The sequence below is a fragment of a genome, unplaced genomic scaffold (genome assembly GCF_019419815.1).
Source record: "Pyrus x bretschneideri cultivar Hongxiangsu unplaced genomic scaffold, Pyrus_bretschneideri_v1 Contig6, whole genome shotgun sequence".
Classification (NCBI taxonomy): domain Eukaryota; kingdom Viridiplantae; phylum Streptophyta; class Magnoliopsida; order Rosales; family Rosaceae; genus Pyrus; species Pyrus x bretschneideri.
In genome coordinates, this window is record NW_025999798.1 from 2004048 (window position 1) to 2029184 (window position 25137).

The 25137-nt window shown below is 39.3% G+C and overlaps 5 protein-coding genes across 5 annotated transcripts; 2 read left to right on the top strand and 3 right to left on the bottom strand.

Annotated features, from left to right (window-relative positions):
• Positions 1-3122: 3122 nt before the first annotated feature.
• LOC103950829 (sphinganine C4-monooxygenase 1-like) lies at positions 3123-5816 on the bottom strand. The gene is made up of 2 exons (XM_009362071.3): positions 5312-5816; positions 3123-3931 (listed from the first exon to the last, which is right to left on the bottom strand). Exons 1-2 carry the CDS (start codon positions 5531-5533, stop codon positions 3380-3382), a joined length of 774 nt encoding a protein of 257 aa, XP_009360346.1. The 5' UTR covers positions 5534-5816; the 3' UTR covers positions 3123-3379.
• A 1429-nt stretch (positions 5817-7245) lies between these two features.
• On the bottom strand, positions 7246-10068 carry LOC103950828 (origin of replication complex subunit 6). The gene is made up of 10 exons (XM_009362070.3): positions 9523-10068; positions 9388-9434; positions 9190-9294; positions 9001-9081; positions 8695-8806; positions 8520-8582; positions 8325-8412; positions 8141-8211; positions 7556-7652; positions 7246-7459 (listed from the first exon to the last, which is right to left on the bottom strand). The coding sequence occupies exons 1-10, from the start codon at positions 9640-9642 to the stop codon at positions 7374-7376; spliced, it is 870 nt and encodes a 289-aa protein (XP_009360345.1). The 5' UTR covers positions 9643-10068; the 3' UTR covers positions 7246-7373.
• A 3106-nt stretch (positions 10069-13174) lies between these two features.
• LOC103950832 (haloacid dehalogenase-like hydrolase domain-containing protein 3) lies at positions 13175-15160 on the top strand. Its single transcript, XM_018648312.2, is given in 10 exon segments — positions 13175-13349; positions 13352-13522; positions 13613-13695; positions 13801-13884; positions 14200-14279; positions 14281-14346; positions 14451-14524; positions 14620-14713; positions 14849-14930; positions 15000-15160. Coding segments are annotated over 9 exon segments (804 nt in total). The 5' UTR covers positions 13175-13279; the 3' UTR covers positions 15000-15160.
• On the bottom strand, positions 15123-18643 carry LOC103950834 (cullin-3A). Its single transcript, XM_009362075.3, has 2 exons — positions 18083-18643; positions 15123-17291 (listed from the first exon to the last, which is right to left on the bottom strand). The coding sequence occupies exons 1-2, from the start codon at positions 18241-18243 to the stop codon at positions 15254-15256; spliced, it is 2199 nt and encodes a 732-aa protein (XP_009360350.2). The 5' UTR covers positions 18244-18643; the 3' UTR covers positions 15123-15253.
• Positions 18644-18981: 338 nt separating this feature from the next.
• LOC103950835 (ran guanine nucleotide release factor) lies at positions 18982-20996 on the top strand. Its single transcript, XM_048571764.1, has 7 exons — positions 18982-19142; positions 19256-19291; positions 19393-19530; positions 19619-19705; positions 19800-19847; positions 19947-20023; positions 20681-20996. Exons 1-7 carry the CDS (start codon positions 19068-19070, stop codon positions 20826-20828), a joined length of 609 nt encoding a protein of 202 aa, XP_048427721.1. The 5' UTR covers positions 18982-19067; the 3' UTR covers positions 20829-20996.
• Positions 20997-25137: the final 4141 nt, after the last annotated feature.

A 25137-nucleotide genomic window follows, 5' to 3' on the forward strand; every position in this document is an offset into this window, starting at 1 on the left:
TAATGACTAAATATACTCTGAATATCCAATTTCACTACGCAATAACTCTTTTAAGTCTGCATCTAACATTTTCTTACCGTTAAAAGATCATCAGTTCTTGATGAAACGTATGTAGCACTGGCTTGTCGTTGAAATAGATGTAGCAGTGGTTTGTCGTTCCTTCCAAACATTTCTGCAAGGAAAATGGATGTAAAAGCACCTTTCTCCACGCATGCACAGGAAAACTGGTTTTCAAATGCTTCCTCTTCCTTGACATGTTTAGAAGGCTACAAATCTTTCTTTTTTTTTCTTGTATTCTTGTGGATTCAAAACCTGAGGCTCCCAACACTCCACTTTCAATGCTTCGCAAAAAAGCAGCTTAAACTGGGAGCTAACATGGTCGAGTTGTCAAATCTTTTGTCTATATTCCCCTCTAAGGACCACACCTGAAGTGAGATATATATATATATAGAGAGAGAGAGAGAGAGAGAGAGAGAGCAAAATAGAGAATTCTAGACAACGGTGAACTGTTAAACAGTTACAAATCTTTTACGCTTCTTTCATCCTTCCCAATTACTTTGAATTTCGGTAGAAACAGAAATAGCAGAAACAAACAAAGCTCCCCATCATCAGAGACAATCAAAAATCAATCAAACCCCACACTGGGATGGATTTGCTTCCCACTTGTAATAAGTAATCCGGGTATGAAGCACGCATCTGGTCTTTATAATGATTGCAAATGTGAATAAACGTCCTGCACAGAGAATCTGGACAATTCTTGGCTCAGGCCAGGCCATGGTCTGCCTTTCCTTCATTAATGGCGATATTACATTATTTCATTAGACCATTCCTCATTAATAACGATGTGATATCATTTCACCGTAAAAATGTGATAATCTCAACCTTTATTTCTCTTTATTATTATCTAAAAATCAAGTCTACAAAAATTTACTCAATTTAAAGACCGTTTAACCATTTATATATGTTGACAAATCAAGAATTAACATAACAAATCACATCTTTATAAGTAAACATCAATTTAAATCCCTCAATAATCACACATAAAGTGCTTTATATTAGGTCCCTCACGAGAGAAGGTCTTGGTTACGGCGCCCACAGGGGGTCGACTATGAGGGTCGTGCAAGGAGGTGAGGTCATCACATAGAATTGTGGTGGGTTTCAGAGCAGGTGGTGGTACGCCATAAGGAGAGCTTTTGTATTTAAAGTCCGCACAGACACGTGAACTAGTTACGAAGCCCAGAATTTCTCCCCTCATGGAAGCTAGCCAGAAAGATTCCATAAGTTTCATAAAAATAAAAAAATAAAAAATAAAAAAAAAGGTTCAACCATGAAGAGGGCCAGAAGCAAGAAAGATTCCCATGTGTTCCTTAATAAACCTCCAAATCCAATAGTTCAATCAATTTAGTCCTCTTATTATTATTTTCCATTATCTCCAGCTCTATACTATTTAATGTCGATCTTTCAATTTTAAAGGAAGGAATGTCTTCCAAAAATAACATAATCTCAGCATGAAACATTCATACCCCCATTAAAAATTAGAAAGCATATTTGGATAAGCATCTATATCTGCATTAACTTGCTTACAAATACACTGCCCCATTTTTAGCCCTTCCATCTCAAATCCTGGACCAAATATTTTAATTTCGATGTACATGTATAACTTTTTTTTTTTTAATAAAATTATTATTATGGGATGAGAGTTTGAAACTATTAAATGTAAAGAGTTTCAAACTCAGGACGCATGGGTGAAACCGCACCCTACCTACTCAGATAGGTGATGGAAGAATTTCAAACTCGGAACGCATGGATGTACAAGTATAACAAGTAAACTGCAGAAAAGGAAAAACAACAATCGTTTTTAGCAGTTTTATGATGTATTTGAGTCCTAGAACTAAACCCAGATGAACAATAGTATGAGGGATTACTACAGACGCTAGGTTTTCTACCTTCCACCAGTAAATCTCAGGGGTTATGTTGTTTGTTGGGAAAGCTTTTAGAAACATTCCAATTGTCTTGAGATGCCACGAGAAGAGGAGAGCTAAGTGAGAGAAACTTGCATGTCAAGGCGTATATACAATATATTATAACCTTGTGAGGTGAGAAGCATGAACACTAAACCCTGTAATCTTGTAAGAAAAGTAAAGTTAAACGATAGAAATTTGCTCTTCACGAATGAACACAACTTTATGAGAAAGAGAGACAGGTACGAAAAATGTATAAACTCCGTGACAAGCGAATTGTATCAGAAAGACATGCATGTGAAGATGTAAATCCGAGGAGGAGAAAGTGGTTGAGGGCCATGAATGCGAGAGAGGATAACATCGAACAACATCAAACACACCACACCAAACACTGAAGGGTAATCAAATCAAGTGTAATTCAAGTACACACGTTGAGGATCATGGTTGTGACTGTGAACTAAATAGGATAGCTAGCGTGGCAAAGTAAGCATCCCACACAAAGCTTAGCTACCAACCAAACCATAAATCTTACAAAATTTCCTTAGGTGTCGTTTACTAGTCCAGAAAAAGATGAATAGGATTTGCAAGGGTGAATTTGAATTTTCATTCAAACAGAGTAATTTAGAATATCGTATATGTCTCAGACCAAAAATAACGGATGGACTCCCTAGTCGACATTCTAAACGAACCATTTCTGGCACGAAATAGTTTGGCACAACCAATGGTTCTGGTTAACTCGTAACCGGAAATCTATTTCCTTAACACATAGGAATTAGGATCCGAAACCCAATTGAACGACAAAATCGAAACAATAGATTGAATGCATAAACCAGAAACATGCTGCCCATGAATGGAGCTTTAAACAAAACTTAGAAAGTACCAACATCTAACATCTTGATGTCTTAATTAAACGGAGTTGGAATAATATGACACCACAAGAACGGTCAACAATAATTTGATTGTGCCATTTTGGGCTTTGCTCTAACCGAAGCTATTGCATCGTTTGCCCCAGTGATGGCCTTTTTGATCTCATCTGTATTCCAATCGAGATTGAACTTTCATTCTTACAACTATCGAGCATGAAGAGAATATAGAAAACAATCTAGGGAGGAATTAGACTACATGAGCAAGTAGACCCCGCACAATCACATCCCCAATCCAAAAGCAAATGTAGTTCACGATGACATAATCCGGTGGAAGATTGAAACCACCGGAGCTACTCTCGGAATTTATCTTAATACATGAATTCTTAATTCCCCAACTAAGGTTTAAAACTCATCCAAAAAGAAGAACAAAAGAATAAGGCACAACACAGTATATGTATATACAAAAATATTTAGGCAGTGTGGTTCCCTAAGAAAGAAAAAGAATAAACACTGGTACAATCGAATATAGACTCATGTTTCCTCATGTAAGAATCAGTTCTCCTTCTCCACTTTCTTAGGCCGCACTTCAAAGCCCCCACCTGCTCTCTTCTCTAATGAGTAAGGCATGTACGTACCAAGTATTCTATCCCACACAACAAAGAAAGGCTGGGAGAAGTTATACTTGTTTCCATAGAGCTGGTGATGGACATCGTGGTAAGCAGTATTATTTCTGAACAATGCATGGAAGAGGTTCCCAGGAAGCCATAATCCACAATGATCGTCCACCGTTTTGATGGTCGCAAAGGAGAAGAAGAATATGGAGGCCCGAGGAGACATACCAGAGAAGAGAAAAGATAAAGCCCCGCCAATTGTATCAAGGAGAAGTCCCTCCACAGGGTGATTGTACAGAGCTCCAAATGCATAGGGCACAACAAGTCGGTGATGTTGGGAATGGATATGTTTGTATAAGAACTTGTTGTGGTGCATGTATCTATGCATAAAGTATTGCCAGGTATCCAAAACCACCATTGCAATAACAAACTGTCTTCCTAGATCAATGAAAGAAGGCTTTGTACCTGCATCTCCGCCATCATTCCCTGTCACCTGTCAATTGGATTTTTTTTCATAAGTTTACGTATGTAAAATCAACAAACAAAAGCTGATGGCAGGGTGCTATCAATAAAGTATAAACACAATCTTTTAGCCAAAAAACAAAACTACCATACCCCAGCACAAATGAGGCAGAATTATAGTAATGACCGTAATTCATGCATCAATTGGGACTTTAAGAAAATGGAACTCTAACTAAGACTTGTGAATAACGCTACATGCAAAAATAGATTGCAACAACCACAGCAGAACCAAAAGCAAGTGAAGAAAAGGTAGCACAATGCATAGTAAAGATTCTGTTTTTACTCCCTAAAAAAGGTTATCATGAGGAAAGCAACGACAATCTTGGATAGTAACAACTTTCAAATTGTTTCGTGTAATTTGTGGGTCAATATTAAACAATAAGGTGGATGAGGGACCTAATGTTCTCCACCTAATGATACTCAATCATCCACCATCCTTTAGTGAAAGTTTGTAGTACTTATGACATACATTGAAGTGGAGCACCTAACTATTCAAAAGCTAAAACCTTTACAAAGTAAAATTTTCACAATAGTTCTTCAGAAAAAAAAAAAAAAAGACACACAAACTGACTGAAGGTGGCCACAGCTGGACTAGTTCTGGTTCAATCGTCCTAAACTGATCAATGAACCCAATTTTCTATAATCATGTTACACTTTCCTCATATGCTAACAACAAAAGGAAAGAAGCTTGCATAACACACAAGTCCATCCCTTGAAAACTCAAACGTCTTCCACGGTGAAGCTTAGATTCCAAGATATGTCATAAAGCATGATCGCTAAAACAATACAATGCAAAGAGGATAAGATCACCAAAACCTAAAGTATTAGGTAAACCAAACAAAAGAAGCAGGACCTCCTGCAACCATCACATTTCCAACTACTTTCCTAACCATGTAATAGAAAACGACACGAACAATCCAAGGTATTATGCAACTAGGCTGCCGTTTATCAGCCTGTTTGTTACATTTTATTTTCTTTTGACAAAGGATAGAGTTAGTGGATTAAATTATTAGTTGTTCGGGGAAGGGGGATCGGGGGATCAACGCGGTGCATAGGCATTAATGCTTTCTAACACCATTAGCCAGCCTGTTTGCTACAATTACCACACCATAAACATAACCCAGAAAGGAAAAAACATGTGCAAAACCAAATGATCAGAATTTATCCCCAAAAGAAAATTAATCAAAATTTGAGCCTCCCAAACCAAACCAATTACCCACCAAAAAAAAAAAAAAAAAAAAAAAAAAAAACTTTCCCGATTCATAACCTAATCAAAATTATTACCTTCTGAGTATGCAAAATTAACCAAATTTTGCCTCAACAAAAAGGGAAAGGAAATTGAAGCAGTTACCGTGAACAGGATAATAGCGACAATAGCCTGAATCGTCTGCTGGAGAAGAACCCCTTTGACGACAGTTCTCTTGGAGACCAAATTCTTCTCGTCCTCGTCCTTCCTGGTGTGCAATCGGTACTCCTCGAACGAATCCAGCAGCACGTAAATCCCTGAATACGCCCAATATATCAAAACCGGGACGAAAGTTCCCAACAGCTCATCGGAAACCTCGATTCCCATCTTTTGATTTTTTCAGGGAAAAAAAAAGACGATCAAGACGAAGAAGGAAACCCACAAATCCAAATTCGCATCAAAAGTTATCGATTCGATTCGAATTTTCCTCCAAATCGCCCTAAATTAGAGAAAGCGAGCCTAACCCTAAACTAAATTAGGAATTTTCTTCCCCCACCATTATTTTTATATTAGGATAAACTTATAAAAATAATAATTTAAAAGAAAAAGTGGGTCAAGTTTTCATTTTCCTGTGGGTTCCTGTGGGACGGACAAAAAAAGGGACGCCGGCGTTCGACTGAAAAAATGACGGGAAGATTTTATTCCCGTTTAAAACCCGACAATTCCACTCGGAAGGGTGGAGAGTCCAAAGTGCCCCTGGGGACGACGTGTCAGCTTGTGCTCCTTGGAAGGCATTTTGGAGATTATAAATTATGATACCACAAGTTAACGAAATTTTTAGTTGTGACGGGAATACAAATGGTACACCACGTATTTTAATAGGAGTGGTAGAAAATTTTAAATTTTTTAAGTTATTAACTTTTTAGCACACATATCTCACCATTTGTATGCTGACACGTGGTGTACCATTCCGTATACCGATCACATTGAAAAATCTCTTCACAAGTTGATGTTGATGGAAGAAAAAAAAGAGATACGAAATATGTCAGTAACATACACTAGGTGAACGTATGCTACTCACAAGGCATATGACGTTTTGTATTTTGATCTCATGTGATGTGTGAATCTTCGGTATGAACATTATATGGTTTAATTTGTAAGATGGTTTAATAAAAAGTCGTCAGCCAAATTAACCAAACAGCAAAGAGAGTTTGATAAAGTATATGAGGGGAGAGGCTGAGTTGACTGGACCCTCTACTTAAGTTTCTCTCTTGCTAGGCACCATGTTGGTCTTTTTTAATTAATTAATTTTTTAACAAATGATATTATTTACACTAAGAGAGGAGTGGGCTTAGCCTCACAATAGGCTAGCAATAATGTGGTTCAAATTCGTCTTTGACGATAAACAAACCTAAACCGTCTCACTTATACCGCCTCCAAGTTAGAGTTTTCTATCTCAATATGCATGATTGGTACATGGTGAAGATAAGGTATTGGTATATGATTCAAGTAGAGAGAATAAAGCTTTATAAAATGGAAAACCAAAAAAGCAAGCCAGTGAAAATGCGAAGTATGAACTCGGTTGAGAGGTTGACTGCCTTCAACGACGCTGCTAACAAGGAAGACGACGACGACGAGTGAAAGTTGAACAGTTCTAAATAATCACAAACTTAATTAAACAAACAGCTAGAATTTAAGAGATTACATTGATTATCTTATTAGTTAATTTATGATAAGTATATTGATCAAGTGTTTGCCTATAATCTTATACCAATGGACTCTGCCGTTTTTCTTGATTTTGTGGTCTAGATTGATCAAGTGTTTGCCTATAAATAATCTTTTATACGCAAACATTACTGGTCCAAGTAGGTTGTACTCCTTGGAGAGCATTTTGGAAATTTCCAAATTATAACCGTCACATGTCGAACACATCTCACAAAAATATGAAATTCTCTACATTTTGATTGATTTTGACACAATGCTGGTTTCATCTAACATAAGTGCGGTCCTAGTTTATCTTGTGTGTTAGGCAACGAGCATTCTTATGGTTTACCAAAAATAATAAAATTAAAAAAAAAATTGCAAAGCTCCAATGAGTTAAATAAACCAACCCAAGATACTTGATGAGCAATGGCCATCCGCAACCAAAAAACATAAACTCTGCTTGTATTCATAGCTGAAATTTTCATTGCTTTCTATTGATCCAAGAAGGCAAACATGTATCGTCCTATACAGCCTCCAAGTTCTGAGTTTCGGATACGTGTACATCCTTCAAAAAGTTTAGGCTAGTCTGTCTGGTCCGCTTGCAAAGAACTGAGAAGAGCAAACACATAATAGTTAGGTGTTTTTCTATCTCAATGTGAGTGATTGGTACAGAGTGAAACGATCTGAAGGGAAGCGCATTCAAACCTTTTGCCTTGGTTTCTTTATTAGATGTGAGGACTGAGGTTTTCCAACCCTCGTAGGCATGCTTTTCCATCTTTTTGTGACGCTTGTAACTTGAAGGCTGCAAGTTCAAGTGCATCAAACAGTTGGATTCCATAGTTTTCACTTCTAGGGTGGCTTACTCTAGGGGTTGTTAAGATAAGTAGACTGATCAAGAACAGAAAAACGAAAGCTATATCATTTGTTCCCTCATGCTGTACAGGCAGAGTCCACTCTAAAGCGTGTTTGACCTCAAGGTAGCAAAAGAAATGGATGGTAATACCCATCACCACAGAATTCAAAAAAAACATAATCGATATTAAAAGAGAAGCATTGCGATCCTATCAGAATTCTAACTATATCTCGTGTAGAAAATCCAGTTTGCTTCGATAAGGAAGTGGCATGATTGCCATCAAATGTGGCCAACCGAAAGAAGAAAATAGCATGATAACAGGTTGCAGGGACGAAGCCTGCAGGTCTGTTTATGTGTGCTTATATAGGGGCAAGCATAAACAATGCCTTCAGCTCAGCTAGGAACCAATGTAGCAATTAGAATTAGGTTATTTGTACCTCGTTTCCTTCATCGGAAGAATAGCCACCATCCTCGAGTTTCCTTTTCTCCGGCAAAACATCTAAAAGCTCTGCGAAAAATCAATAAGTTAATGATGGAAAAACATCAAGTTATGATGATGGAAAAACATCAAGTTATGCACCATGGCAATGTTATAACATAAATTCAGCGACTGACACCTACCTCGGTTCCCCTTCACATCCTTGGGATCTTTCTTTTCCTTTTCAGTCCCACAAACATCAAAGCACAAGTCCTTCATGGAAGTCGAAACCTGCAGAAGAAGCTCACATATTTGATAGATGTACATAATGAAGACTAGAAACAAAATGTAGTTGGCAACAAAAGACACTCTTGCATGGTAGAAAGGCTGTATCTTACGGAAGAGAATTCAGTTTCAGATGCACCACAAAGCTCAATCAACTTAAGCTTGTCTACCTTTAACTGCAAACATATTAGGTATGACACTGTAATTAGTAAAAGCTCAACGGAGGAAATTACTTTCTTGCCTTGAAACCAAGTGTGAGAGAGAGAGAGAGAGAGGTCACGGGGATACCTTGTGTTTTTTTGCACACAAATAGAATGCCACAGCAATGAACACAGGTCGAGTGAAATCGGCACTTGCACGCCGAGAAGCTGGCAACGATGCAAGAAACCGAGTCTTGTAACTGAAACAGAACAGAATAAAAATCTACACTTAGAATGAGCCATCCTAACAAATTAACAGAACGCGATGCTCTCAGCAGCATTCTGTCAAACATCTAGCATGTAATATGCAACCCCATGAAGCAAACACATGGAAGTATACATCAAAACCCGAAAGAGATTGGCAATGAATTGCGGAAAAGAAATCAAATCTTACAGAGACAAAGCCTTCTGTACAAAGGGAATGATCCGAACACACCCAAACTGAATTGCCAGTTCTCTAACATCCAGCTTGTTCCTACACAACCACCACAACACACAATCCAATCCAATAATCAGCATCCACTCACTAAACCGAAATGTCACATCGAAATCGGAACAGGCAAATGAGAAATCGAAAACCCACTTGACCCCGAGGCCATTCTGCATCGAATTGTAGGATCTGGTGTAAGCCTTTTCAGACATCCCACTCAACATTATCGCCTTTTTCCGATCGAATAGGAGCCCCGATCTGTAAACCAATTCAATCCGAAACAATTACAACCGTAAAATTAAAGTACGATACTGAAAGCCAACGCGGTTGCAAAATCAAAAGCTCGATTACCTTGTGGCGGCGATTTCTAAGCAAATCACAGCTTTGCAAACCTCGCCCTGCGAATCATAAGTAAAATCGATAAACAAAATACCCAGTTGGGAAAATTTATCAGATAGAGATTTAGGGATTTTGAGAGAAGCTTACGACGCCGATTATGGAAGAGTCGAACTGGATGTCGCAGAGACGGCGGAGCTCGGCGGCTCGTCGGATGACGTGCTTGGAGTCGGAGAGGTCGAGCTTCCTTGCTATGTCGGAGAGATCCATTTTTTCTGAGATGGGATCTCTTGCTGATTGTTGGGTTTTAGGGAGGGAGGGGGAGAGAGAGTGAGAGGGTTTGGCGCTGCGATTGCCATTGCACTTGCCATTTGAGCACTCACGAAAATGGCGGGAAGTGAATTTTTCTGAGTTCGCGCTTAATCGGTTACTTGGATTTTGCGCGGGTAGTTTTTGGCGCCGCTGCGAATTTTAAAATGATGTAAGTCTCGATTTACGGTTGACTACTTCACTTGATCTCTACAAAATATCAATAATTTTTCGTAAATTTTCATAAAATCTCAATTGACTCGGCTCCACGTGAAAAACTAAAAACTCACTTGAAGAGTTTTTATTGCCTTTTTTTTTTTTTTTTTTACTGTTGTAAGTTTACGTGACAATTTTGAAATGAAAAAAAAAACACAGCTTTATTTTTTCATTTTCCGTGAAAAGGGAGATTGTGATCAAGCACTGAGGATGGCTAAAACAGGCTGTTGGTACCTGACCTTCAGGTGGAGGTCAATGGTTCTATAGTTTCTTAGGTACAACTAGGGTTAGGTCGGGTTTAATTTTGAAGGGATCAAATCAGACTCGGGTTTAAAAGAAACGAGTCGAGTCAGGGTGGGTACTGTAAGATCTCACATCGTCCAGGGGTGTGATCCTTATATGTATATTCTCATCCCTACCTAGCACGAGGCCTTTTGGGAACTCATTGGCTTCGGGTTCCGTAGGAACTCCGAAGTTAAGCGAGAAGGGGGCTAGAGCATTCCCATGATGGGTGACCCACTGAAAAATTCTCGTGTGAGTTCCCAGAAATAAAACCGTGAGGGCGTGGTTGGGGCCCAAAGTGGACAATATCGTGCTACGGTGAAGTCGGGCCCTGGAAGTGGTCCTGGCGGGGCCGGGATGTGAAATTTGGTATCAGAGCCTAACCCTGGGCGTGGTGTGCCGACAAGAACGTCGGGCCCCTAAAGAGGGTGGATTGTAAGATCCCATATCGCTCAAGGGTGTGATCCTTATATGTATATTATCATCCCTACCTAGCACGAGGCCTTTTCGGAGCTCACTGGCTTCGGGTTCCGTAGGAACTCTGAAGTTAAGCGAGAAGGGGGCTAAAGCAATCCCATGATGGGTGACCCACTGGGAAGTTCCTCGTGAGTTCCCAAAAACAAAACCGTGAGGGAATGGTAAGCTCAAAGCGGACAATATCGTGCTACGGTGGTGGAGCGGGCCCGGGAAATGTTCCGCCCCAGGTTGGGATGTGACAAATGGTATCAGAGTCTAACCCTGACCGTGGTGTGCCAACGAGGACGTCGAACCCCTAAGGGGGGTGGATTGTAACATCCCACATTGCCCAGGGGAGTGATCCTTATATGTATATTCCTATCCCTACCTAGCACGAGGCCTTTTGGGAGCTCACTGGCTTCGGGTTCCATCGGAACTCCAAAGTTAAGCGAGTAGCACGCGAGAGCATTCCCAGGATGGGTGACCTATCGGGAAGTTCTCGTGTGAGTTCCCAAAAACAAAACCGTGAGGGCGTGGTCGGGCCCCAAAATGGACAATATCGTGTTACGGTGGTGGAGCGGGGCCGGGAAGTGATCCCCCCATAGGCTGGATATGACAGGTACAACATATTTTAAAACAAAAATCGAACTTAACCCGGCCCACTTGAAATGGGACGGTTCAGGCTAGGGTCCATGAGTCCTTTTTTTTTTTTTGTTGTACAATTCAATCGGTTTGATACAATCAAGGCCGTCTCTGCCCGAACCACCACTCGATAGCACCGCCTGAACTCAAATCTACCTCTTTTCCCGCTGCAAATCCACCAAGAGCTGATGCAACTGCAAGTTCATCCGAGACAGAAACCAACCCAAAAAATTACTGCTTGCTTTTACAGTTGCTTCCTTCTCTGCAAATCCAAAGAATCCAAGCAGCAACATAGTAATGGAAGATCCTAAGAACTATGTGGAAACTAGCTTAAGGAAGGCTCCACCCAGCAAATCGAATCCGATCCAGAATCGGTAACAAGGTCAATATTGGCAGTGGCGGATCCAAGATTTTAAACTCGGGGGGTCCAAATAATAAAGGTCAAAAATCATATTGTTATAAAATCATAATTCAAGCGTCCATTACGAGGTTTTATAAGTTACTACGGAGTACCTAAGTTATTGATTATCTAATATGGACCACTAAATTTAAAACACCGGTCAAATAAAACTCTCTCCAAACTCCCACTATCTTTCTAACCAAACACACCATTTTTCTCATTTACTAGTTTCCAAACATCCGCCTTCTCTCTCACTAAGAACACATCTGCTATACCTCCACCAACTGCCTCCCTCCCCATTCTCTCGAAGCCATGGCAGCTCCACCCCCAAATTTCACCAACCCATGACAGATCATATCCATCTTACCAACCTTATGTAGGAAATTTCACCCATAAGAAAAATTACTAGGGTGGTTGAAATAATTTGAGGAAATTTGGGCTTATGTACTGCCCTGCCAGACGACAGAGAAAGGTTGGAGGAGAAGTGGGTGGCACCGATGGATGAGACCATGGCAAAAGCAAGGAGGAGAGAGGCTAGAAGGGTCCTTATTTTCTTTCTTCTCCATGCGTGGTCATCTTCTCCGAGAAGAAGACAGCCACTGCAACCTACACATACCTCATGTTCGAGTACGAGGGGTCCTCGGAAAAATTCTAGCAGCGATTTAGGATCAACCAATGGGTCATGGGACCTCCCAAGTCCCTATGTGGATCCGTCCTTGAATATTGGTGTGAGGATCCCAAAATAGAAAGAGTATGAAATTCCACCTATCGACTTTGATAAATAAAAACACAGATTAAAAAAATTAGAAGAAAGAAAAGTCAAGTTTAGATCTTTATGTTACCTCTGACACGCTCCAACCCCAATATCCTCAAATATCATATTAGGTAAACACGTGTTTGACCGATACTAGTTTTGTTGTTGCACCTGACCATGTAGCACAGACACAGCGAAATAATTCATCATTACAAAACATCTACAGATTAACGCAATAAGAAGTGTCAACGACTGAACTGCTATTGCTGGCTGGGTGTTTCAAAGGAGGGCAGACCAAGTGGCCATTACTAACGGCGTCCCCATAATTGCGATTCAATTCCGAACATAGTGAGTATAAAGCTCGCATGTTGAGGACACATTAGTACTCGGGAGTTGTATCTTCTATTGCAAATGCAGTTCCAAACCTAACTTTCTAATTTTTTCTAAAAGAAGGGTTATTTATAGAAACTAACAAATTGTAATATTCATTTGTACAACCTCTATATTTGATCTAGAAATTTTAGCTCGCCTCAAATGTTAAAAACGACGAGTATTGATGAGCGGATGTGCTTAGTGCACCCTTACCTATTAATGATGTATACACCGAAGCTCGAAATGATGATTGACTTTATTTATATTTTTATTATCGAATTTAATAAATCAAACAAAAACAAAAAATATAATTAGACAGTGATAAATAGGAAACTACGAACATAGTTGAACATAATGCTTGTGTAGGACTTTGTTTATTACTAAAAGGCTCTTGGTAAGACCGTTGGTTTTCTACAAAAGTTAGTTAGGCAAAAATAAAACGAAATAACTATAATTTTTTACCTATCGACGCTGCCATGGAAGGTTGCTTGATGAGATGCTGTCACGGCGGCGCCCTATTCAAAACCCTCAAACCCCTCTCTTTAAACCTCCCAGAAACTCCATTCGCTGCTCTTCCATGTCCGTCTACTCCGGCGGAGGAGGAGGATCGGCTCTTAGTCGCAAGGTCTACGACGCATTGCTGTTAGACGCCGGAGGCACTCTGTTGCAATTGGCGAAGCCGGTCGAAGATGTCTACGCTTCCATCGGAACCAAATACGGTGTCGTATCGAAATCCCACTCTTCAATTTCCCATCAAAATTTAAAAATTGGAGCCAAATTCAAAGAACCCATTTTTTTTTTTTCTGCAGGTGTGACTGCAACTCCAGCTGAAATCAAGCAGGGATTCAGAAGAGCATTTTCTGCTCCTTGGCCTCAGAAGCTGCGTTACCAGGTTCTTAAATTGGTTTAATTTTAATTTCTGCGAATAATTCAAAACTAGTGTGACTAATTAGTTGTTTTGGGTACTAATAAGGCTATAATTAATCGATAATTATAGGGAGATGGGAGGCCATTTTGGAAACTTGTTGTGTCCGAAGCCAGTGGTTGTTCTAATCTCGATTATTTCGAACAAGTTTATGAGGTAATTACAATGATTATATATTCCTAAAGATTGATGCTTTTGAAGCGAATTGCTTTGTAGGAAGCGCTTATGGTAATACGCGATTTTCCTTGAAGGAAAGCGTTGAAATTTTTGTTAGTTGATTGTTAGAAGTGCTTTTGGTTATCGGAAAGTACTTTTAGCTCTTCCAGAAGTAGTCTAAACCGACCATGGTTATGATATTGTTGATGATTTTGGTTGTTTTTATCAGTACTATGCTAAGGGCGACGCATGGCGTCTTCCAGATGGAGCGACCATGGTTATGATATTGTTGATGATTTTGGTTGTTTTTATCAGTACTATGCTAAGGGCGACGCATGGCGTCTTCCAGATGGAGCTTATGAAACAATGCTGCTTCTCAAAGAGGCTGGAGTCAAGGGCTGTTGTATCCAATTTCGACTCCCGCTTACGGAAGCTACTTGAGGACCTTAATGTTTTGCATCTGTGAGCATCTGCGCTAGTCTGTTGTTTTTGGGGTGCACGGGTGTAGGGTTTCTTCGTTTCTTTTATGCGAAGAGATAAAGCATTTCTCATGCTTTTGTTTGCAGGTTTGATTCCGTTATCATATCTTCAGAAGTTGGGTATGAGAAACCAGATGCAGGCATATTCGAAGCCGCTTTAGGTATGCATAGCAATGTCGTCGTAGAGATCAAGATTTGTTCTTACAATTTAAAAGTACACTGTGAAGCTACTCTCTAATTCCGTCTGTTGTTGCAGATCAAGTACTTGTGGATGCTGGCAAAGCGGTACATGTTGGCGACGACAAAATTGCAGATAAGGATGGGGCCAATGCCATTGGAATCGATTGCTGGTAAGAGTTCTTCGCAGTACAAATAGAATTTGTCCGGTGACCTCTTGGTGATAACTGTTAGGACGTTTCATCAATGTCGCACTATACAAAACATATCTGTATTCGATACTACTTACCCTTGATTTGAATAAGCAGGTTATGGGGCCTAGATGTCAAGGCATTCTCCGACATTCAAAATCGCATTCTCATTTCAGAGTCTCAGCTTGCGAAGGACTAGGTACCACACTGCATTTTTGTTGATAGTAAATTCAAGCTTGCTCGATCCTCATTTGTTCTTTGTTTTCAGGTACCGCACTGTGAATCCCAAGCAGTGTCTTCGGCTCCAACTGATCGATTGACATAATAATTAATTTAACTAGTGATGTTACTGGAAAGGAAAATATCATCCGATCAGCTCAAACAGTGAATGTTTCAAGTGGAAATAAATGGATATTCATTGAACATCAATGGAGCTTACAGAGATCAGAACAACGTTACATTTGCCCTAGCCGAGGTACAATTTTCAGTTGTAAATGCTAGGACAACAATGGAACGATTTCGTTAAGCAAGATACCGATACAATTTTCTGTCTACATTGTCCCGTTCCAAGAATTCCCGCTCAATAAGAGACTCAATCCGCTTCTTAACCTCCGTTGGGTTGGCCAGGAATCGAGATTGCAACTGCTTTGTGACCTCGGATATTACGTTGTTATGATCCAGAGTCCTCCTTGATTTCATGATCCTCACAATCGCAGCTTCGATCTGGGGCTTCCTGTCCTCCTCCACTCTCTGCCGAGTCTCTTGTTTTTCAGGTTCTGATTCCTTCTGTGCAACCACAGTTCCTATCTTCACCTTATATAACTTACTCGTGAACTTGTCATTAACGAAAAAAGCATCGTCCTCACCAATGTCTTTACTCATAGGCTCTTTCCGAAGAACATTCTTTCCCTTCACACAAGCCATGGATTGCAGACATCTCTTCAAATCTAACGCAGGAATCTCCGTCGCCTGCTCAATCTCCTTATAGTTAAGCCGATCAGCATTATTGAACAGCATTAGGACACACATTTGGTAAGTGGAGACATTCAACTCATGCCTCTGGCCTTTCCCGAAGGTAGCCTTTATATCCGCCGTGCCCATGTTAGTCTGCCAGGACAATCTCCGGCCTGTATGCGTCCCGAGGTAATACGAACGGAACTTCTCGCAGAGTTCTGACATTTCTAACGGAAGGTTGCATGTCGCACTAGGTTGAGTTGGCCAGGACCCTGTCGTCAGAACCTGGACAGTCAATGTAGGGCCATCCCCTAGCTCGGGATGACTTGCATAAAACCCTTGCATTGTATCCTGGGCAGTTTTCATGTCTGTAAACATGCCCTCTAATTTTGAAGTAAATTGGTATCCGCATTCGGTCTTGAGCTTAACTATCAAACTTCTCTCTGCCTCGTCGGAGACAGTTTTACCGGACAAAAGCCGCTTTGCCAAATGCTGTTTATAGTACTTTTCGAATACGTCTTTCTCCTGCAAGTAACGGAACAACATCATCACCTTGTCGAGAATAATTTCTACATCCTCCTCGCTGACCCCCTCCAAACCTTTGCGGAGTTTTTCATCAACGAACAGTGAGATGAACTCAGGCGAACGGTTGTTGAGATTAATGAAGTACTCGAAAGAGGAATTCAAAGCATTTAGGAATGTCTTGTCATTGTTAAAAGACAATCTAATGATGCTATCGTACTTATCCTTCTCATCCAAGAGCCTTTGGACAAATTCCACCGGATCTTTCAACGTTTCCGGATCACTAACCAGCTGTTTACCGGTTTCCCTGATGTGGGAAGTCATCACTTCTCGTATTGTTGAGAGACCGTTGGCAACCCGACGGAACAAGTTGTACATTCTTCCAAGGTCTTCGTACTCATCATCAAGAAGCATGTTCACCAAACCTGAATTCTCCATGTGTACTAATCTCAGCATATGGTTTGCAATCATCTCCTTCTCCACCACGTTCGTTATCTTGGCTTCACTCTTGGCATCCAAGTAATGTGTCACCCTCTCCAGTTCCTCATTCAGGCGCCTCTCGGCCTGCTGCAGATAATCTCCACAATCACAGCACTCGATAAATTTTTGAGACTCACCCTTGTAAAATTCAGCTGAAACCTCGAGAAAATGATTCTCAAAGTCGTCCTGGTAAACTGAAGGACCTAAATCCATAAGCATCTTGATTATATTCCTCATCAAACCACGGTTGATAACATCACCTGTTCTTTCTCTCAGCACTAGTTCAAGAAGTGTATTTAGAAGCCTCGTCTGAATCTTGCTAGAGTGGACAATGTTGTCTCTCCAAAGGTTCAGCCCAAGCTCGTGAACTGGGGTTTTCTGGGTGCTCGGAATGTAAGTCCTGTCCATGTACATCAGAATGTCCCGAATCATCTGCAACGCCTTGTTGTGTTCAGTCCATTTCTTATTCATTTCTTCAAGAAACATTCCACCCTGAGCGGATTCAATCGATTTAGATATCTCTTTGAGATGAGAAGTCATGGTCGTAACCAGCCCCGAGTAAAGCTTCTCACCGAATTTGTGAAGCACCATATTGTAGGCATTTCTAAATCCATAAAATAACCAGAGCATAGTTTAGCAACATGAGAATCAGTTCTCATTTTCACAATAAGAAGCGAAATCACATAAAATCCTAAAAGCACTTCTTTCTTATCAATTCACATTTAGGCATGTTTGGACTGCTTCCGCATGAACCAAAAGCGCTTTCTGATACATTTGGCAGGACAAATTAGAAGTGCTTCTGGTCAGTAAAAGTGCTTTAAGGAGGAAAGGCTGCCTCAAGCACTAGAACTTCCAAGTGAAAGTGCTTCTCCAGAAAGGCCTTAAAATTTAGGGCCATTTGCTGAAATTATCAGTTTATAATATTTGGTTGCAGAAATGATCATTTTTTACATGTCGTCATTATATCATCGCTGTGTCATCGACATATGATCAATATGTCGTTGTGACTAAAATCAGATCATTTCTGCAACCAAATGTCAAAAACTAATCATTACAGCCAATTGCCCCAGGATTTAATATGTTCTTGACGTTATTGTAATAAAAACACTTGTAGCATAACTGCTTATTCAAACAAGTGCTTTCTACAGCAAGGTTATTTTCATTTCATTCAAACATATTCGGCATCAAAACACTCAGAACCTAATTTAGCTCTTCCTTCACAAATACTCAATCTATTCCCGGATCGAATGCATCGAAACGAAAACGATGAAAGCAAATTTAGCAAATTTATATTAACAAATCAACAAAATCTAAAATCTCCAACAAAATCAACGCAATTTAAAACAACAAATACAGATACATGAAATTAAGAGGAGGGTGAGGGAGCGAGCGAACCTGTAAAGCTCTTCGAAGCTGAGGCCACTAGCATTGTGATTGTAAATCTCGCGGATTGCGTGCTCCAGAACCTTCCACGTCTTGTCAGCGTATTTCGGATCCACCACCACTCTGTGCTTGAAGGCCTCTATCTGAAAATTCCGCTTCTTCTGGTTACTCATCGGATTCTATTTCCGATTTCGGTATCGCCGCGTGACGGTGGCGTTGAAAATTCCTCTGCTTTTGGTTTGATGGAGGCGAGCGGAGGGAGGGAGGAGACCGGCGGTGATTGGAGCTTTTGATTTGATTTGCCGCGTGACAGTGACGTTGAAAAGGATTGAAACGAAATTGATTGGATGATGGAGGGGAGGGCATTTAAAGCTTTGTATTAATCATTGAGGGATTATTGATTAATTAAGTTAATTAATAAAAATATAAAAAGTTGAAGGGTGTGGGAGGAGGAGAAGCAAAAGCAGGGGTGGCTTGTGCGGGCTGGTTTGGGTTTGGGACGATGCCATTTGATTTCGTTTTTGGTTTTGCTGTTGGAGAAAGATGGAGTTTTGGTATTTTCTTTCGTACTTTTCTCGTTAAGTTACGAAACGTTTCGCCGTTGCGATCGTTGGTAGGTTTTAACCGCACGTTTGTTTCGTTTCGTTTCGTTTCGGTCAAATATTTTCGGCGCTTCCGTGAAAGGTGAAAACCAAGCCACTCTCTCCTCTTGGGCCTCAGCCCGTCGAAGCCCAAGAAGATAATGAGAAATGGGCTTTTAAGCCCGTTGCGCCACTCTCCTTCTGGGCGTGGCGTTGGAAGTAAGCAGTCATAAATATCAAGCAACTGCATGCTATAAACATACACGGAAATCTGCAGAAGGCAGAGCCTTCGAACTTTCAGAAGAAGAAACCAGAAGCTTCTGCTTCTCAGCGGTACGAGGTTCCACGATTCCTGTGCTCTGACTTGTTAGGAACAAAACGACCCCGCTCGCCTCCATTTCCCATCACCGAACAAAATGTCCCAGGATATCTACTCCGAGCGCCCCTTGTTCGGCGGCGCCATTACTAGCACCTTCCCTCTCAGATTCCAGGTCAGTTTTTGTGTGTGTGTGTGTGTGTGTGTATGTTGATTATTTTGGTATTTGTTCTCGTAATTTTATTCCAAATTCTGCATCTTTTTCTTATTTTTCTGTCAAATTTGTAGGATGTGAGCAACATTCGGCAAGTTCCCGATCACCAGGTTCGTTAATATTGTTAACTGGTTTTACTACTTTTTTCAAATTTCGCTTCTTTTACTTAATTTCATGTTGTTGATTTTATTAATATGGTGGGTTTTTGAAGGAGGCGTTTGTGGACCCTGCCCGGGACGATAGCTTGATCTTTGAGCTCTTGGAATTCAAGCACGAAGTCGGCGACAATGGAAGCGCCAACTGGTTTCTTCAGGACCTTGCCACTGAGCAGGATGATGAGGGAAGCATGGTAAACCCTGAACCCTGAACCTTTGCAGCCTAATTTATCGGTTTTGCAATTGTATTTCATCGTTTTATTTTCGCAATTATTTCGTCAGGTGATCGAGCAGTCCGGCATAATTGAGGCCCCCGGATTGTGTTATGGAGACACGCCTGCTGTTGTTACAACTGCTGTTGGTCAAATGGTATGTGCAGTTTGGGTTCCGGGTTATATCGCTTTCGATTCATGCCATTCGTTTTAGGGAGCTATATCTCTGTGTTTTTCATCCTCGAATGTAGGCAATCTCCAAGGGGCGGCAAGGAAGAGATGCACAAAATATTGTGAGGGTATGTTTGTCTGTTGTGTTCTAAATTGTTTCAGAGTGCTACGCCAAGTTCACTTGGGCAAGTATGCTAACCAAGGTTTTATTGTTTGGATTGGGGCAGGTCTATTTGGCGAATCTGCGCCTTAAGGAAGTTAATACGGATGTGCTGATTACTGCATATGAGCCCGTTCATATAAAGTAAGTTTCCACAAAAATTTGATGTTTGTTCTTGACTGAAACTTATTTTGAGTCTTTCATCTAGATACAATAGAAACTTGTCTCTTGGAAACATGATAATCGTGGATGTCCGTTTATTTTGATTGAGATTTTGACGAGTATGTATGTATGAAATATCTGATATGAATGACACTACCTCCTGATTGCACCATACCCTTTAGATGTCGTGTATGCCTTCTTACATGAAGTTTGCAATATACTTTAATCTGCTGCTTATTTCCGTTAAGCAACTAAAAAGGGGAAATTACATCCTACATTGTTAATCCATTGGACGCCTTAAGAAATACAGGTCCCTCCCGATGAGCCTTCCCTGGGTTTCATTTAATACTTCATATAATCTTCGTGTCATCTCGTCTGTAAGCAGTTTGGTTGAGTCAATCTATCTGAAAATCTGCCAAATGCAAATAATTAGTGCATAGCTTCCCCCTTTTATGTTATCATGATCGTGTATGACGGTAGAAAAGAATACGGTTGCTATGAAAGGATTTGAGTCTGCTCCGGTTGAATTCATTCAGGTCAAAAATTGAAAATATATGCATTTTAATAAGTCTTATGTGTCGATAATTTGTGACTTGTGCATTCTATGACATTGATGTGGTTATGTTATTTTGGTTGCAGTCCTTTGAGCGAAAGTGCAAACACCGTGGGGGCTGGTTTTGCGGTACCTGCAGTACAATCTGGGCATATGCCGGTAGCAGAGGTCTTTAAACTCGCCGTCTCTAGCTTCAGAGTCAATGACTGGAATCTTTTTTGTTCTGCTGCCTGAGATGCATTGTGTGTTCATATCTGCAGACTGCAGTAGTACTTTTAAGAGAAGGTGAAACTCTAAATTAGGATAAGATGGGTTTTTGGAAGAGGCATGGGTTGTGACATTTTGTAGTTTGTTTTCTATTTCCCTTTTGGGCTTCTATGAATTCAAGTTTTCTTCCGATCACAAAAAGTTCAAATTACAGACCATCTATAAAATTGATGTTGGGCTGGGCTTGGCATCTGATTGACAACCAAGCAATAACGTTTATCGTGAATTATGTATGAACATAGATAAACTACGTCCTCTGGAACCTAATTTTAGTCTCACTATAACTTATGTAACTTAAAAGTCACTTCTTTACATTTGAAATTCAAAAACAGCTTCAATTTGCCTCCTGAAACTTGATTTTGATCCCATTTTGCCCCCTCAAGGTCGAAAGTCATCTCGATAAATTTCAAAATCTGCTCCACATTGCTTTAGATTTGTTAATTTCTATGTGGGTTTGATTTGGTTTGCCGTTCTAATCAATTTCTTTTTTATTTTTGGCATCTCTTCAGTTTCTTTTAAACTAAATATTCTATGATTTTTGTATGTTAACGCATAATGGAGGTTTATAATCAAGTTTATCATACAAGTGGCATGTCCTATTGGGTATTAGATTCCACATATGTTTTAGGAGACAACTTATAAGTTTAAGCAAAAAGAGAGAGTCTACGAGTCAAATGAATAAATTTTAAGTTTAAAGAAGTAAAGTTGTGACTTTTGAGTTACAAAGACAAAATGAAATCAAAATGGAGTTCTAAGGGCGTAACTACAAATAAGTCATGAAAGTAATATTGTTTAACTTTTTATAACATAGTAATAAAAAGTTAAACAGTTTTACACCTTGACCTCTTGAGGCAAGATTTTGGATCAATCACTGCACCACAAGGACCACGAAATTATTTTGGCTTATTATTACTTTGATCATGTAACCACCACGAGGTGGTTGAGAGATTAGAGACGAATTTCAGACCCATATTCTATACGTCACGTCCTTAATTCGATTTCTTAGTGCTAGTAAATGGTGACTAGAGGAGGCTGAAATGCCTCAGTCAGTCTTTCAGCCTTCCCGAAAGATGGACTCTGCCGATCTCTTTTTTTTTTAAACAAATAATACTTTGGTTATGTGAAAATCAGTTAACTTGTCAACGAAATTAATAATGAATACATAATTCGTTGCTCCGACAATTTAACATTGATACATCATCGATTATTAACATACTTTTCATAGTATTGATAATATCGAAACTTTACATAATTATTGATGCGTTGTTAGCAATAATCTACATATGATTGCACGGTACCAGACTATGTGACCCAAATTTTCCTCAAGAGACAAAATAAGAGAAAAACTCAGGGAAAAATGTTAAGGAGATCACATATGTGTAGTGTCAGTGTAACTTTCACTTTGGCAAAATATATACCAAGTCAATCACGTGGCGGGCAGCTAGTTTGAATTATGAACTGAGTGGGGCCAAAAGCATACAATATGGCTGCCCTCCCTCCCACTGTATTTTGTTTTCATACTTTAGAGATGATGACTAATTTGTTGAAATTATTGGTTGTCAAATTTGCCCAATTCACATCATATCATTGCAAAATCTTATAATCTAGATACGATAAGTGTGACAATGACATAAAATATCAGGATTTATTATTTTAAGTTTTGCCATACATTGTGTGAATAAATCAAGAAACCAAACTCCTCTCCCACACAAGATGAAAGAAAGGGGACGCCGGTCCAATTTACAAATTTTGGACGGTGGCTTTAGCTTGGTGAGGTATAGTTTTTCTTTATTCAATCAAAATACATCTAAAATAAGCGTGATTTTAAAGAAAAACTTATGGAGGAATGTAAAACTTTACAATTGAGATGTGATAAAATAAAGAATCGCTACGATTCTTTTTTTATAAAACTTCACACCTACTCAACCAAAAGAAATTCCCCACCTCCTAGGCTAGCATGTCACCAAGTTAGAAATAATACGATGTTGTACGGATGAGCAGTGGACTGTTGCCCTATCATTTGTCGGTCGACTCGGCTGAAAAGGGACGATCACGCGTAGTATCCAACTGATTCAAAAATTAAACGAAGACCCTATATTTTGGCTGTATATACCCAACTCTACTAGTTTTATCCGATTTTGAGAAATACTCTAATCATATAGTTTTACTGAAGTTTCTATTGCAAGTTAAGAGGCAATGAGAAAAGTAGTGTTTTCACACTCTTTTTTATCTCTCATACGCTTTTGTTAATTTTTTTCATAAATCTTCTTTGATTTATTCAATTTAACGGTCGAATTGAGAGGAGTGTGTGAAAGACCAAACAAACGTGTGAGTAACACCATCAAAATAAAAAATGAATTAAGTTAAGGGATGTCAATGTCAAATTAGTGGCGAGCCAGGCCAATGAAAGCCCATCTGGCTTGATAACACATAAACATCATCTCGTATCCAAAAGAAAAGACATGATGTGACCCCAACTACCGCAACTTTTTTAACCTTATCTTAATACATTTTATTCCAAAATATTACAGTATTTAGATAACTTCCCCAAATCTTGCGAGAAAAGTAAGAAGGTAGAAAAAACAAAAAACCTCACAAATAATTCATAAACCCTTTTTTTGGTCAAACTATAATAGTACTGGATTCGTAATGAAACGTTACATCCTCAACAGGAGTAGTAGACTCTATCTTACTATGAGCATCCCCATTTGTTGATACAAAAGAAGTTACCGAGCGAGCTGCTTCGTGTCGAAGGTAATACCATAAAATTAGGAGGACAAGCAGATTCCGATTGTTTGAGTCCTATGTTGGTGTTTCCTGCCCACCCACTGACTCCGGCAAAAAGACCCAAGAAGGAAAGTAATTTGTATGACACATTACACCGTAATAGTGATGATTCGTGCCAATAATTTCAAAACATCTAACAATTACATACATGTTTTTGTATTATTTACACGAGACACCATGTGGCAGTGCAGTTGTATCATGTCGAGGAGGAGAAAGACATTCCATTGACTATTGTAATTTAAATTTTTTAATTTATTAAATAACTTATTAATTTATAATATCTTTATATAAACTAAAATCTTTAGAATATATTAGAATGCCCATTTCTCTTTTGTAAGTTTGTAATATCAATGTGTGTGTGTTTTTACGACTGAATGTGATTTAGTAGCATTATCACAGTGTTAATGCTTAAGGGTTTAATTCTCAACAAAAATATCTAAATTATATCTTGGAGTACAAAAACTTTAATTTTCAGAATTCTCAGAATTAAATGTTTTAAATGTTGTTTAGATAACATGTTTTACAGGAAGTTAATTTTGAGTCATATCACATGTGATTCCAAACTAAGATCATTGGCTATGTGATAGAAGAATTTGCATGCATTTACGTAATATATTTTTCTCCACTTATTACTGGCTGACGAGTTCAATACTTTCTTATGACTAATGTATCATGTAGTTTACTTTACATGTTTTCTTCCAAAAATTGTTACCTTCATCCCTTGAAATCATAGTGTGCAAAGCTTGGGACATATTTCAAATTACAAAGTGAAACACCTCGAGGATAGAACAATATATAAAATATATGAGTTTAAACAATTATTGGACCCATACCTCAGTCGTGCTCACAGATATACTTTTACCGACACAGGCACAGCCGTGAATCGTGATATGGTTTCTTTAGTTTATTATGGTCAATTCCTTTCTCACGATGGAGACGGTAATTAGATTAATTATCATTATTGTTATTATTTTACTTATTGCACCATGCAACCAAACACATCAACACTTCCCATACATCGCATGTTCAACCGGCAAAATTTACAGTCATATACAAACACTAATGATATGGGGTTTTCTTTAAATAATGAATTTATGGTTGACTGTATTTTTTTTATACGTGCGATAATAAGAGGAACAGAGGAATCAAACTTCAAATTACGAGGGTGATTATTCTTAATTAAGTGTTACTGAGTTATAATTGTTTACATGGTCTTGTTTTGGATGAACCAAGTTTAGAACCAAAAATTCGATACCTTACCCCCGAATCATAATTTAATTTGTTGCCCTTGAATTGGACATCACAGTATCACACCAATCACTGCTTTGACACAGGAGACAATAATCTCTATGAAACCGCAAATTCTAGACCGATCTATTGCTTTCCATCACAAGTTCATAACACTGCCTCTTTTGTCAAATTTGTATCTTGTACGATTTTGAAACTTGTGTTCAGAATTTTAAATTGAGTTGACTTCTATATGAATTTG